The 14,806-nt window shown below is 50.2% G+C and overlaps 1 protein-coding gene across 1 annotated transcript in view; it reads left to right on the top strand.

The window, feature by feature from the left end:
• Myo18b (myosin XVIIIB) overlaps positions 1–14,806 on the top strand; it is a 194,338-nt gene that overhangs the window by 106,420 nt on the left and 73,112 nt on the right. The window contains exons 34-37 of the mRNA XM_032886778.1: positions 7,332–7,445; positions 9,149–9,265; positions 12,095–12,178; positions 13,047–13,184. Coding sequence (XP_032742669.1) covers positions 7,332–7,445; positions 9,149–9,265; positions 12,095–12,178; positions 13,047–13,184 — 453 coding nt within the window. The remainder of the gene's footprint in view (positions 1–7,331; positions 7,446–9,148; positions 9,266–12,094; positions 12,179–13,046; positions 13,185–14,806) is intronic.

The raw sequence follows: 14,806 nt of genomic DNA on the forward strand, positions 1-14,806 counted from the left end.
AGACAGTGTCTGTCACCTGACTTGGGGGTTTGGGGTGGCTTCTCCTGATGGGGACGGAACCTAGGACTCTGTGCGTACCAGCCAAGTGCCCTTCCACTGGCTCCAACGCCAGCCCCAGCCCAGACCCAACCTCAAACCCAGACCCAGACCCAGACCCAGACTCAGGCCCAGCCAGAGCTCCAGCACCAAAATCAGCACCAGCCCCAGCCCAGCCCCAGCCTCAGACCCAGACCCAGACCCAGACCCAGACCCAGGCCCAGGCCCAGGCCCAGGCCCAGGCCCAGGCCCAGGCCCAGGCCCAGCAAGAGCTCCAGCACCAGAACCAGCACCAGCCCCAGCCCAGACCCAGCCCCAAACTCAGACCCAGACCCAGACCCAGGCCCAGACTCAGGCCCAGCAAGAGCTCCAGCACCAGATTCAGCACCAGCACCAGCCCAGACCCAGACCCAGCCTCAAACCCAGACCCAATTCCAGACCCAGACCCAGACCCAGACGCCCAGACACCCAGACACCCAGACACCCAGACACCCAGACACCCAGACCCGGACTGAGTCCCAGCACCACCAACACTAGCCTGCCACCTCACCTTTGGAAAAGATTTTGAAGATCTCAATATAGTCTTGGTTGCTTGTCTTCAAGATCTACAAGCGGTTACCCACTGAGTCCAACATTCTTGTTTCAGAGCCCAGCTTCTTCCCTCCGGTCTCACCATCATCCCGGATGCATCCCCTACTGCTGTCCCCCATGTCAATTCCCACAGAGTCAACTTTGTGTGAACTCTACCTCTGCAGGGCTCTAGTTTCTACCCTCAGATTCCTCTTTGCCTGAGGAATGTCTGCCCTCTGATCTTGACTCCCTTCTTGGTACCCTCTATGCTTCCTATGGATAGGGCGAAAGGTCACCACGTCTGCCCCCACCCCTGTCTCACTGTCATCAAAGCATTCTCCTTGTCCAGAACCACAGAGGTTATAAGAAGCAGAATGGAGAACCCAGGCATCCAGATGGCAGGACTTCAGATGTTCAGACGTTGGCCTGCCACATCCCGAGGTCCTTCCAGAACCTCTGGTGTCTGGTGGGCCCTTCCCCCAAGAGACAGTGACTGGGCCATTAGGCCTTGGCCTTCTTCACCATGGATTCCCAGCTGTGATTAACTACCAGCCTGGGGTTCCCATCAGAGAAGACGGATGACCCCGGATCCATCCCCGGTGCCCTTAATTGGAGCATTTGTCACAACGTGTCACCTGTGCTTCCCTGAGACAGTAGGGCTAATTAACAAGCTCTGAGAAGATGCCCTGATGGGAGTCTTTGTGTGAGCAGGTACCTTGGGGACACGTTTCCCCAGCCCTGCCCCAGAACAGTAGCCTCACCGGGGGGCTTTATTTGAAGAGCTTTTGGTTTTTGGCTCTAAGGACGCTGTTAGAGGGAATTGACTCAATATTAACTTAACCTCCTGTCAGGGGAGATAAAGAGCAGGTTGTAATTGGGTGGAAACATGGTGGTCACAGGTTCGTTCGCCCACAAATATTGACACTTCAGCGGCGGTGATGAACGAAGCGTGAAGAAGGCCCTGGTTTTATATTACAGGCAGGGAAATCTAGTTTTCTGTCTAAAGGACAGCCTCTGCTTAGCTGGGTGGGGCCAGACAAGTAGCACAGCCCTGAGACCCCAAGGTGACACTAACAGGAGAATCAATCCTTTGTACACCAGCAGGTGTCCTGCAATGCCTCTATGCCTGTGACCTAATCCTGTGTCCCCAGAAGAACAGGGACCCAGTGGTTTCTGGAAAGCCTGGGCAGGCACTTGGAAATGTGTCTACATGAAGCAGATCCCCAGTGACCATGCAGTCTGCCCAGCCATCCCCACTGAAGGCAGGAGCCCCGCAACCCAATCTGAGGAGGAAGCTTAGCTTATTGGGAGGGGTCGGTGCTGCAGAACAAGCATTGGGTGGCACCTGATGGGTTGGAGCTGAGGGAGTATGGCTCGGTGGTAAGATCTGCATGGTGAAAAATGCAGTGTGGCTGAGGAAGCTGTACCTCCAGTATCGGAATGGAGTCAAGCAGATCCCAACAGCAGCTAGCTTCCAGTTCAGGGAGATACTCTGTCTGGAGGCACAGAGGTGAAGAGTGGTAGACAACACTCCAGGGCCTGCTCTGGCTTCTGTATGTGTATGTATGGGTGTGTGTACCAGAATACTTACATGTGTGCACCATGCCCAGCAGGCACACACACCACACAAGCAATAAATGTATACCACACACGCACATGCATATCTCACAAATACATAACACTTGCACACACAACATATATCATACATACATGCATACCACCATACACATATGTATAGCATGCATACAATATATAATACATGCACATGCACACATAAGCAACATACCACACACATACATCCACCACGTAACACATACACACCACACATGAACACCACACGTGCATACCACATATACCATACACACTATATACAACACACACATGCTCTACAAACAACACACACGACACACCACACACACCATACACACATACATACCACGCACATACAACATATAACACACACATGCACACACACAACATATTACACATACATACTCACCATTCACACACACCATACACACATGCATATCACACACACACACACACACACACACACACACACACACACACGCTATTTTTCTGTTTTGAAATTCTTTGAAGCTGAGCTTCATGTAGCCCAGGCTAGCTTCAGATGCGCTACATGTCAAGAATGATCTTGATTTGTGATCTGCCCACCTATACCATCCCAGGCCATCTGGGGTTGTAGCTGAGTGTGTGAGCATTTGCTGGGTGTGGGCAAGCCCCTGGCCTCAATACTCGATTACTGAAAACACTACTCCAAACACACCAATGAATGGCAGTCTCCATGTGCAACAGTACAGTTCTGGAACATTTGGTGAAGGCCCAAATAACAAAGATTTTCACCATGTATGTAGTCTTGGAACTTACGTCTTGGGTCTGCGGTCCACATGGCATTGCATAGACACAGTTAGAGTCTGCTGACCTTTAAAAAAATTAATTTTGATTATATGTATGTGTGTCTATGTAAGGGGTATGTGAAGTGAATGTAGGTGCTCATAAAGACCAGCAGAGGGCACTGGAGCCCCTTGAGGTGGAGTTCTGGGCAGTTTTGAGTCACCTACCGTGAGTGCTAGAGTGGGACATGTGGACATAGACCTGGTAGAGAAACAGGTGGGACAGACAGCCACAGGCTTCTGCAGCTGCTCGAAGAGTCCTGATCCACTGTACGCAGTGTATGATCTGACGTGGCTCCCTGCACAGCGGTGAGACAACACAAAGGACCTGAGGCCAGGGAAGATGCTGCGTCCTCTGTCTTCATGGAAATCTCTCCAGGTGATCAGCCCCTTCCCTACAGGCTCATGGGCAAAAGAGTCCAATCTGGCTAAACAACACATGTTGTACCCTGATTTGACCTGGGATTCATAAATGTACCCTACTTGACTTCAAAATTGTATATAAGCTTATATCCTAAACAATAAAATTAGATGGAGACCCAATGATGGTCTCTGGAGTCCAAATCCTGGGAATCTGTGGACTTTTCTCCCATTTCCTGGCCCTTGCTCCCACGTGCTAGGAACTAAGCTTGAATACTCTGGAAGAGCAGCAAGTGTTCCTAACCACTGAGACATCCCCCCAGACCTCAGTGGACATTTTTAATAGGTGACTGATTTTGCTGCGTGTGGTTGGGGCTGTCTGCAGTGTGAATCATGGGTGACCCTCTCTGGAGAAAACCTCTGCACTGAACGTGGCATCTTGCAGCCTGTGAGGCAGCATGCTGAGCCTGGAAAATGTCCAGCCTAGCCCAGTAAACTCGGGCAGAATGGTGCCCTCCGCCCTGTGGCATTTTCTATTCTGTATTTTAAAATCCCTTGGATTGTTCAACTAAATCCAGAAATGTAGGATCTAAGTTCTTTACAAAAATGCAGCGTTCCCGTCCCACCTCTCTCCATAGGTCTAGCTGACGCGTCTAGAAGCCCTGTAAGTCCAAAGAAAACATTTCCCTGTGTATTTAAAGCAGGCAGATGGCTTCTCATAAGAAAGCAAAACCACTCCTGGGCTTACAGTTGATGTGTATGTGATGGGGATTTCAATCACCCCCTGTGAATGCTAGTGGCTGGTGGAGAGACGGGGGGAGGGGACAGAGGAGGGATGGGGAGAGACAGTGGGGATGGGAAGGCATTGAGGGCTGAGACAGTGGGGAAGAGGTCTGTAAGCAAGAGCTGTGTGCAGATGGGCATGGGGGAATCCAGGGACACTTAGGCCTGGAGCTTTGGAGACTTGAATCTGACCTTGGCAAGTCACAGGTCACCCTCCTCCCCCTGCAATGGAATACCATAACATGGTAGGCTAATTCCCCCACAAACACACCCAGAGTTGCATGGGCTGCAGTCAGTCACAAGCACACAGGACTAGAGGGAGTGTGGAAATTCCCATCTCCTCAGCATACATAATAGACACACATACATGTACATACACATGCACACATATACATACACATATATACACCTGTACTCACAGATACATACACATACAAACACATAGATAATTACACACACATATACATATACACATTAACAGATACATACATACACATACACACATGCACACTCACACATGTACAGACATACACATGCATGCATACACACATACACATACATACTCTTATACACATATACATGTACACATACATGCACATACACACTTGTATACCTATACTTATGTATACAAACTCACAGATACATATAAACATGCACACACATATATACATATGTATACACATATACATTCATGCACACACAGATACATATATAAAGACACATACACCCAGATGGACACATATACATATACACATGTATATATATATACATATATATATACACACACATCACACATACACATACATATAGATGCATACATATTCATATATACACACTCACAGATACATACACACATGCACACCCATATACACACATACACATACATGAACATGTATACATATATACACACTCATGGATACATACACACACATATGCATACACACACTCACACACCAGTTTTGCAACTTTTTCCTAGTCCATGCTGTGTGTGCGTCTTTGATTTATTTGCTTGCCAGCCTCAGGGTTCTGAGCTCGAGCCACCTAGCTCAGCTCAAGTAGGAAAGAAGTTGTTGAGAAAATGACTTTCCCAGGAGAGTCTGTGGCTCAGATGTCCTGAGACTCCACACTCCAGCTGTTCGCTGACTGTACATCTCCACACTCCAACTGCATCATTTCAAACGTGCCTCTTGGGCTGAGCTTGCCTGGCACCTAGGGGACCTGACTTGACTTGTCTGAGCTATCAGAAGAAGAAGGTCTCTTGCCACCTTTGGCCTCCATGTCCTCACTGTCCAGTTCCTATCAGGAGAGCCATAGGCTTGTCTCCCAGCTGGGTAGAAGGTCAGGTTGATCACAAACACAAACGTTTGGGAGAGGACAGATGTCTCTCAGAGTCTGTAGTCTGCAGGCATGGGTGGAGACTGAGGGCCTGCTCAGGCTTGGGTTCAGATCCCACCATTTATTGTGTGGACAGCCGTGCACTTTGCCAAGCTCTCCACTTTGAATCAGGTAGGATGGAACGGCTGTTGTAGAAGTTAGATGAGCTATACCGGAAATGGCAGGGCTCACAGTAAGAGTTCTTCCTCATAGTCTGTGTCATGTCACCCTTAACTTATACAATACAAATTCAGAGCCTGTAGCCAGCCCCCAACCTCACTCTGTAACTTCTGCACATCCTCAGCCTTCTTCCTCTTGTCCCCGGAGGAGCGGCTGTCCAGCTACAGTCTTTTAGCTCCTTCCTCTGCCCCAGGGTGGTTGCATCTCTGCTTACATCAGGACAGAATTATCCTTAGACTCTCCACTCTCTCTGTGGGAGAGCCCTTCTTCTGACCTCCCTGCCTCACCAGAGGCAGGGCGTGGGGGTTCCAGCTTGGAAGCCCCAACTCAGCGCAAAGTCTCATGTCCTCTGCGGATGACGCCTTACCTATGCCAGGAGTACCCCAACTCCTTCGGTTACTGTCACAGCCACAGTGACATGTGGGTGGAGCACTGTGATATCAGAGCTGTTCTCTGACTGTACAATTGTTCCCAAGTGGGCTGCACACAGCCTCTGCCTGGATCCGAGGCCCTTCTTTCAAGGTCAGCTTGCTACATGTTCCCTCAGTAAGGATCTTTAGCAGGACTTGGTCCTACCCGTCTCTGGTCTCTTAGCGCCAAGTTCTTTCATTTCACATTGGTAAGATTTTTTGTTTGGTTGGTTTTATTTGTTGGTCTTTTTGTTTGTTTAGAGGAAGGACTGGTCTGAAACTCATGTTCCTCCTACTTCAGCCTTCCAAGTGCTGGATTACTACAGCTGTGAGGCTACCTGGCTATATCCTTAACCCTTCTAGAGACAGTGCTTTCTGAAGTGAGAGCATGTTCCTCTGGGGAATTCTGGGCTTGCTTCCGTTTCTTGGAGCTGTGTGTCTTTGGGCGAGGCAGAGTCTTGACATGTTTTCCTTGGGTGTTTTCTGTCTGGAACACTTCTGAGGGTGTACTCTATTTGGAGACTCTGGAGATCAAGGGAAAGGGCATGGTGTTTGTGTGCTCTTAAGGGTTTCTCAGCGGGACTGCTCACTTGTGGTGGGGGCAGGGCATGCTTAGGTGACTGAAACAGGAAGAAGGTGAGAAGGCAGTTTAAGTTCCTGGCTCATCCTATGAGATCCAGCCAAAGCCAAGCATAGGAAAGCCCTTCTGTGCAGAACATTTTTCCTTCAAATGGTTTGCAGACCAGCTTGACCCAGGTCCTGGTCATGACTGGCAGCTTCCTGCTGTCCTTTGAATCATAAAGCTCCCATGATGGTTGTCCTGTTCATTCCACTATCCCTGTGCTACCCAGAGAGGTTGTCAAGATTGTCCTTGCCTGTCTCCTCTGGAAAGCAGGACCAGTTGACTGCTCTCTCCTTGTGTATCCTGAGCCTGGTGCCCAGTGGGCAGTAGGCATCCTCAGGTGCTTAACCAATGGGGCTAAGAAGCAGCCCACTCTTGCAGCAGAGTTCAGAGCTCTGTCATAGAACAGTGCTGGGCATTGAGGTGGTTCAGACTTAGGCTGCCTCAAGCACAAACCGATTCACACGAAGGTGTGTTGACAGATAGGGGTGTGGGGGTAACTGGCTAGGGCTGGGGTGGGCTGGGAGGGAGGGAGGATGTCAGAGAGGCAACTTCTCTTTCCCTCTGCTTTGTCCTGTACAGCTGGAGCAGAGTGAGGCCAAGTGTGAGGACGCATTGAAGACCCAGAAGGTGCTGACTGCGGACCTGGAAAGCATGCACAGTGAACTGGAGAATGTGACCCGGAGCAAGAGCCTGGTACTGTCCCTCCTACAGCCCCAGAAGCGCAGGATCAGGGTCTTGCATTGGCCTGTTGGGGACTTAGCCTTGTATGGAGCTAAGATGCTTAGGGTGGATCTAGCGGGTACCCCCTTGAGACCCCACTGAGTCACCTGGGGGGCATAGGCTTCTGTTGTAGTCACTCTGGGTACTCAAAGAAGAGTAAGAGAACTTATTGTGGACCTACTGAATGCTCAGCTCCCTAAGAAGCTAAGGGAATTTATTGTGGACCTACTGGGTGCTTGACACTGAATTGGACAGAAAACACAGGCACGCATGCACACACACACACACACACACACACACACACACATCGTGAGATTCCCAGCAAGAAAGCCTGTTGTGGACCTACTGGGTGCTTGACACTGAATTGGACAGAAAACTCACACATGTGCACACACACACACGCACACACACACACACACACACACACACACACACACACACACACACACACACGCACCAACTGTGAGATCCCGGCAAGAAAGCCTGTTGCGGGCCTACTGCATGCCCAGTAGCATGAAGTTGCGGACCTACTGTGTACCCAGTAGTTGCATCTGCAGTGATGAGCACAGCTGACCATGTGCTCACAGCTGTAGGTGGCTCTCAGGAACCTCTCGCAGGCCTACTATGTTCTTACTGCCGTGGGGACTTGTATTCATCCTCAGACTGCTGCATGCTACCTGATCTGAGAGGAAAAGCCTGTCTCTCACAGGCTCACTTCAACTGAAAGCCCCAACTATTCATTACAAGGTTATTATTGTGTGGTCACCATTGAAGGGGGACAGATGAGCCATGCTATAGACCTTGGTAACTTGGCTTAAGTGCACCTGATGTAGTACAGACTTCTATAGAATTCTGATACACATAGAGATGGAGAGGAACCAGCTCAGGCTTGTGCAGGATCCTAAGGAGCCCCCTTGTCCTATATTTTATTGTTCTAAATGAAGGGGAACACACCCAGAAACACACACCTATGCACACATAAGCAACTTGGGAGGGGGAGGATTTATATCTTGCACACTGACGTCATACTTCATCATCAGGGAAAATCAGGGCAAGAACTCAAGTCTGGAACTGAAGCAGAAGCCGTAGAAGAGTGCTGCTTACTGGCTTGCCCTCTGCCGCTTGCTCTGTCTGCTTTCTGGGAGCCTAGAACCACTCATCCAGGTGCCAGCACCACCCACAGTGTGTCGGGGCCTCATTAATCAATAAGATGCCCTGCAGGCCAATCTACGATGCATTTTCTCAACGGAGGTTCCCTCTCCTCAAATGACTCTAGGTTGAGTCCAGTTGATGAAAAGCTAACCAGGAAACACCTACACGTGTACAAGCACACACAATCACAGGATATGCCTACACACATGTAAAGCCATCAGATATGCACACAAAAGTAAAACCCTTGGAGGGAAAACCCCTCAGTCAAATCCATCTCCCCACCTAATAGACATTATGGGGCACCTGTTGGATGCCTGTGCACAGGTCAAAGTCTGTGTTCTCAGGGACGGTACAGGTTTGTCCTTACACATCTGTGTGGTGGACCTTTAGATGTGTGTGCATGGGCTCCTAGAGGTTCACACAGGTACAGATCTCTCCACATGCGCTGCATCCAGATCCCCCTGAACATTCAGTATGCGCTAGGGTGCACACCCCTCACTGATCTGCCCCCTGCCTCTCTACAGGTGGACGAGCAGCTGTACAGGCTGCAGTTTGAGAGAGCAGACCTCCTGAAACGCATTGACGAGGACCAGGATGACCTGAACGGCCTCATGCAGAAGCACAAGGACCTCATTGCACAGGTCAGGGCCCGCTCCTGGCATGTGAATTTGGTAGACATAACAGCTTGGAGGTAGGTAGGAGCTGTCAGTTCCATATGGCCCTGGGAGAAGATGTCATGTCCTCTGGAGGACAGCTTCACCAGGAAAATGTTAACTTACTCATACAGGCCTATCCCTATCCACATACCCATCTGCTATGAACCTGCTCACCAATCCGTTCATTCAGCTGTATCTTGGTGAGCGTCCCATCCCTGTGAAGAGAAGCCATGACCAAGACAACTTATTAAGGAAAATATTTAACTGGGCTGCCTTACAGTTTCAGAGGTTTAATTCATCATCATAATGGTAGGGAGCATGGTGGCACACATGGAGCTAGAGTAGTAGCTGAGAGTTACATCTTAATTTGCAAGTGGGAAGAGAGAGAGAGAGAGAGAGAGAGAGAGAGAGAGAGAGAGAGAGAGAGAGACTGATTAATCCTTATTAAATTTTGCTAAGCATTCCTATATGTGAGCCTATGGGGCCATTCTTATTCAAACCACCACAGGCAGCCATCCCATGTGTCCGTCCGTCCATCCATCCATCCATCCATCCATCCATCCATCCATCCATCCATCCATCCATCTGTCCATCCGTCCATCTACCCATTCATCCATCTATCCCATCTACCTACCCATCCACCTACCCAAACATCTATCTATATACCCATCATCCATCCATCTATCCATCTATCCATCCACCTATCCACCCATCTGTCCATCCATCCATCCATCCATCCATCCATCCATCCATCCATCTATAATGTTGTCCACTCACTATGTCCATCAGTCTAGCCACCACCCACATGCTCATCCATCCAGTCTATCTGTTGTTCACTGAGGACTTGCTTTGTATCTGGCCCAGTGAGCAATACCAAGGACACTTTGGTAAGCAAAGGGACATCTCAATGGCTTTATAAGCTGAGCAAATATTGCCACAGAGCTACCCGGAGCTAGTAAACTTAACTGAGAGTTTAGGGAAGGACTGAAATTAGGGAGCACTTCCCCGAGGAGAAGGAACCAGGTAGAAATCTGAATGAGCATCAGGAGTTAATGAGTTTGCAGTGGAACCATGGGATCTGGAAAGAGGGTAACAGGTGTATGGCATGGAGGCACATACAGTGTCCATGAAGCCTCAGAGAGGCTGAAAGGAAGCTGATGAGAGGAGGAAGGGGAGACCAGGAGAGGGGCGGGGCAGGCAGACCAGGCTCAAGAGGGCTTTCTTTGATTGACCATAGGAAGTACTGTTAAGCCTGTGGGAGCTGAGCAGGAGAGGTGCAGCTGGCATGCCATCCCACCCTGTCTACTCCACAATGGCAGAGATGTCCTCTGCCTTGTTCTACAGGAGACTGGAGCTCAGACATGGTGTTGGACACTTAAAGTCACAGTATCAGGCAAAGTCAGAGAAGAGTGTGGACTGTGATGTGGGCTTTGGTGGCTGGGAAGAAAAGAAACTTGGGCTGGAATGGGGGATGAGCCAAGGGTCCCAGCGGGGTTCTGGACACATCCCTGGGGAGAAGAGCTCAGTCCAGGAGCATCAGACATCTTCCTCACTCTCATTTCCAGAAGTAACCCCCAAGAGGCATGTCCTCTTGCCTCCAAAGGACAATGCCAGGGCATGTCTGCTAGACAAGCAGGCATAACTCACATAAGGAATGGGATGACCAGGGTTACAGCCACTATCATAGCGAGCTTGCACCTGTGCTTCAGTTGTGGTTAATTTTGTCCTGTGTAAAATATTGTTCTGTTCAACTACAAGTAAAGAACATGTTCTAAGACAAGTAAACAAAATCAGATACGGAGCGGGGCAGGTGGGAGCCAAGAGGCCTCCATATCCTCGGGAACCTCATTGCTCTGAGGTTGGCAAGCTCATGCATGGGTCTTGACTCCCCTCTCTCTTTGACCTTGAAACTAACTAATGGAGGAGGCCAAAAGGACACTCAGCCTGTTGTTAGATGGGGACACCGGGGAGCAGTGAGTCCCTGTTTTGCTGTGGCTGGCGTCCAAGTACAAGTTCCAGGTTCCCTGACACTCACAGTTCTTATCCCATCATAGTTTTATCATTGCCCTGACCTGACAGAAGCAGTTGAGGGGAGGGATTAAGGGGCTCATGGTTTCAGGTGGTTGGATACCTGGATGCTTGGCCCCAGTGCACGGGAAGAGCATCACGGCAGCTGGAGTGTTTGCTCATAGCTGACAGGAAGCCTTGGAGCAGAAACAGGAAGTGACCTGTGACCTCAAGTGATCTAGATCCTCTATCTAAGCTCTACCTTCCATCAGTCCACCAACTGTGTGCTCAAATGTGAGATCCATGGATGGATTAAACCATCTTCGGAGACAGAATACTGACTACCGCTTTCCAAACGCTCACTGGTGGCAAGCAGCCCCTCCCACCCCAGCCTACGGGAGACACTTCATGTTCAAACCATGATGCCACCCTTGGAGTTTTGTCCTGAACCGTGGGCAGCACAGTTTGTTCTGGGCTCTCTGGCATGTGTCATAAAGACCTCAACAACCGTTGTGTCCTCAGGCTGATGCCACAGAGTGACTCAGCAAACAGGGATGGAGAGTTGGGAAGCTGTGACTAAGCAAATGGAGCTGAGGTACTGGGAAGTTGTGACTCAGCAAATGGAGATGAGGTACTGGGAAGTTGTGACTCAGCAAATGGAGCCAGCTAGGGTACTGGAAAGGGGTAAAAGGCAACAATTGGTTCAAGGACCAATTGTTGTCCCAGAAGTTCTGACAGAAAGATCTGTGGGTCAGGGAGGAAGGGATTCTCAAAAGGGTGTCTTCGCCTTGTTTTCTGCCTCACCAGTCGGCTGCTGACATCGGGCAGATTCAGGAACTGCAGCTGCAGTTGGAAGAAGCCAAGAAGGAGAAGCAGAAGCTGTGGGAGCAGGTATGTGCTCAGAGCAGCCACGCTGTGAGAGAGGGTAGGATCCCTCTGTTCCCTAGAATCACCCAGTCATTTGCTCAACTTGAGTGGTGCACCAACTGAATCCAGAAAGTCCTAGTGGACCGAAACACAAACCCACACACGCTAGTCACAGTTGCCTGTTCCTGCCCCGCACACATATGGTCCAGGTACCATTCAATGCAAGCTTCTCCCCGCCCATTCCTCTATCCCTCGGAGAAATCATTCCCAAGAAGGAAGGATGTCTAAGTCAGGGCCACACCGTGTTAGGAACTCTCCTAGTTGAAGCCCAGATCCCTCTAAATCTCAGTACGTAGCAGGCCACTTTCATCTACAAACTTCTCAAAGCCCTGCTAGAGCTGATGCACGGGCCTGGCAGAATGTTCAGGTCCCATCACACACGTGGGCACCGACTCCCCACGAGCCAAAGACATAAGTAACAGTAGGCACTGGCTAGCTTCTGGTCCCGTGATGAAAATGGAGAAATGGAAACTCAAGCAGGAAATAACACATCTAGACTCACACAAACAGGAAGTAGGCTGTGAGTCTGGGGTTCCCATCTTCCCTTACTGTGGCTTCAGACGCAGGACTTTCTCCATAGCCAGCTTGGCCCTTTATAGTAGCAGGGAAAAGGTGGGGAGGGGACAACGAATGAGCCAAAAGGCCCAGGATTCGTCGCCTCTTAGCATCTGCTGCCCCCCGGGGCAGGGCCGGTGTGAGGGTTGGCAGTGCTGGCCTGTGTGGACAGTCAGTCAGTTGAGCAGAGGCTCCAGAGTGGGAGTCAGGGTCGGTGTGGCGGTACCAGCGCCAGGATCTGTGTGGTGGTGCCAGCAGCCTCCCTGATGTACCCCAGCTGCAGGTGGCTCAGCTTCGAATTCAGTACCTGGAGCAGTCCACCGTGGAGCGTGCCATCGTCAGCAGGCAGGAAGCCATCATCTGTGACCTGGAGAGCAAGATGGAGTTCCAGAAGGTGCAGATGAAAAGATTTGAGGTACCTAGAACTCTAGAGCCTAGGGGTGCTGGGACAGGGAGAGGTGTGTGAGTTCCACCTCAGCCGGTCATCAACTGGTTCTCATACCTCGCCTGGGGCGAGTCCAGCGTCTGCCTCTGTTCTCGTCCCTAACCTTTGCTTTGTCCTATGTTCTTGTCCATACTTCCTCAAGGCACCCCGTGCTCTTCCACCTTCTCCCCCCCTCCCTGTCTGTTCCTGCCAGCAGTTCACCTCCCCCTCTGCCCCCGTATTCTGTTTTTACACCGACTGTCACATTCTCCTCTCCTGTTTCCCTTTTCCCCACTGCCCACCCACCCATTAGTCCATGGGTACCATTCTTCTCTGCCTCTCTCTTCATCCTCTCACACTCTTCAAACTTTTTGTGGGCAGTTTCTTTCCTACCTGTCTGTGGTACCTGTTGGTACAGGACAGACACATGAGCACAGACACCCACAGCACAGAGCAGGGCCTTGACTTTATAGAGTGGGACCTTCCAGTGAGGAGAGCCCAGATGGCTGCAGGGAGGAGGCCTGCTCAGTATAGCAGAACCCCAGTGCACTTGGATGGGGTTTGTTGAGGACACTGACATCCATCTTAAGCTGATCATCTCAGCGTGGGTTCACTTCAGCTCTGTGGGCCAAGGGCACGGGATATTTACAGAGCTCACCTCCATTGTGGAAACTGTCCAATCTGTGCCTGACATTTGGTGGTACTGTGGTGTGGGGGTGGGGGTAAGGGCAGGCCTCACTATCAGAGTGAGAACGTGACCCCAGGAAACAGACAGGCATTGACTGACACCTTCCTTTCTCCTCCCCTCAGAGTCTGTGTTCTCATTTCTCAGCAGCACCTGCCCTTTTGTGTGTCTGTCTGTGAAAGGCCGTGCTGCTCATTGTAAAACTCTCCCAAACCCAGGGACGTGTAGCCTCTGATACAGCTGCTGTGGATAAACAGCAGACATTCTTGTTGACCGTCACTGTCAGGTTTTCCAAACAGTTCAAAAGACCAATCAAGCAGGAGCCCTCCAGAGCACTGGAAATGCTGGGCACTGTGTTGAATGGCTGCCTTCCTTATCCCGTTCTGTGGAGTTGTTATTGGAGTTGTTGTTCAGTTCTGGCACAGACAGTTAATAACAGGAAAAGAAAAGCCTGATAGTTGAGTCCAAAAGCTCCCGGCTAGTGTTTACCAGTATCTAAATGTATCTAAATGTATCTAAATGTATCCAAATGTATCTAAATGTATCAGAGTCTGTGTCCCTGATGACAAGGGCTGGTCTTTGGAGAGACTGCATCATCCCTCTTTCTCCCTGTTTCCTCTGACAATCTCTGAAATGGAGCCTCACAGGATAGCTTCCCTCTGGAAGACAGTGTCTGACCCTGAGTCTGCCTCCTCTATCTGTGACTCCCAGAATCCTCAGCAAGGCTTGAAATAGTCACAGGGCTCTTGCTTCTGTCAACATGCTGCTGTTTGCCCACCGGGATCCCACAAATCGATGGGATCCAGGCTTGTTGGCTGCCTAATGAATCTGAATAGCCCTGGGGTTTTTCCAGCATTCAAGGTGCCTGGCAGTCTTCTGTCTTCAGCTCTTCATTATGTGTGATGGGTTTCTGTCCCCAGGAAGGCAG

This window comes from Rattus rattus, chromosome 16 (genome assembly GCF_011064425.1).
Source record: "Rattus rattus isolate New Zealand chromosome 16, Rrattus_CSIRO_v1, whole genome shotgun sequence".
Classification (NCBI taxonomy): domain Eukaryota; kingdom Metazoa; phylum Chordata; class Mammalia; order Rodentia; family Muridae; genus Rattus; species Rattus rattus.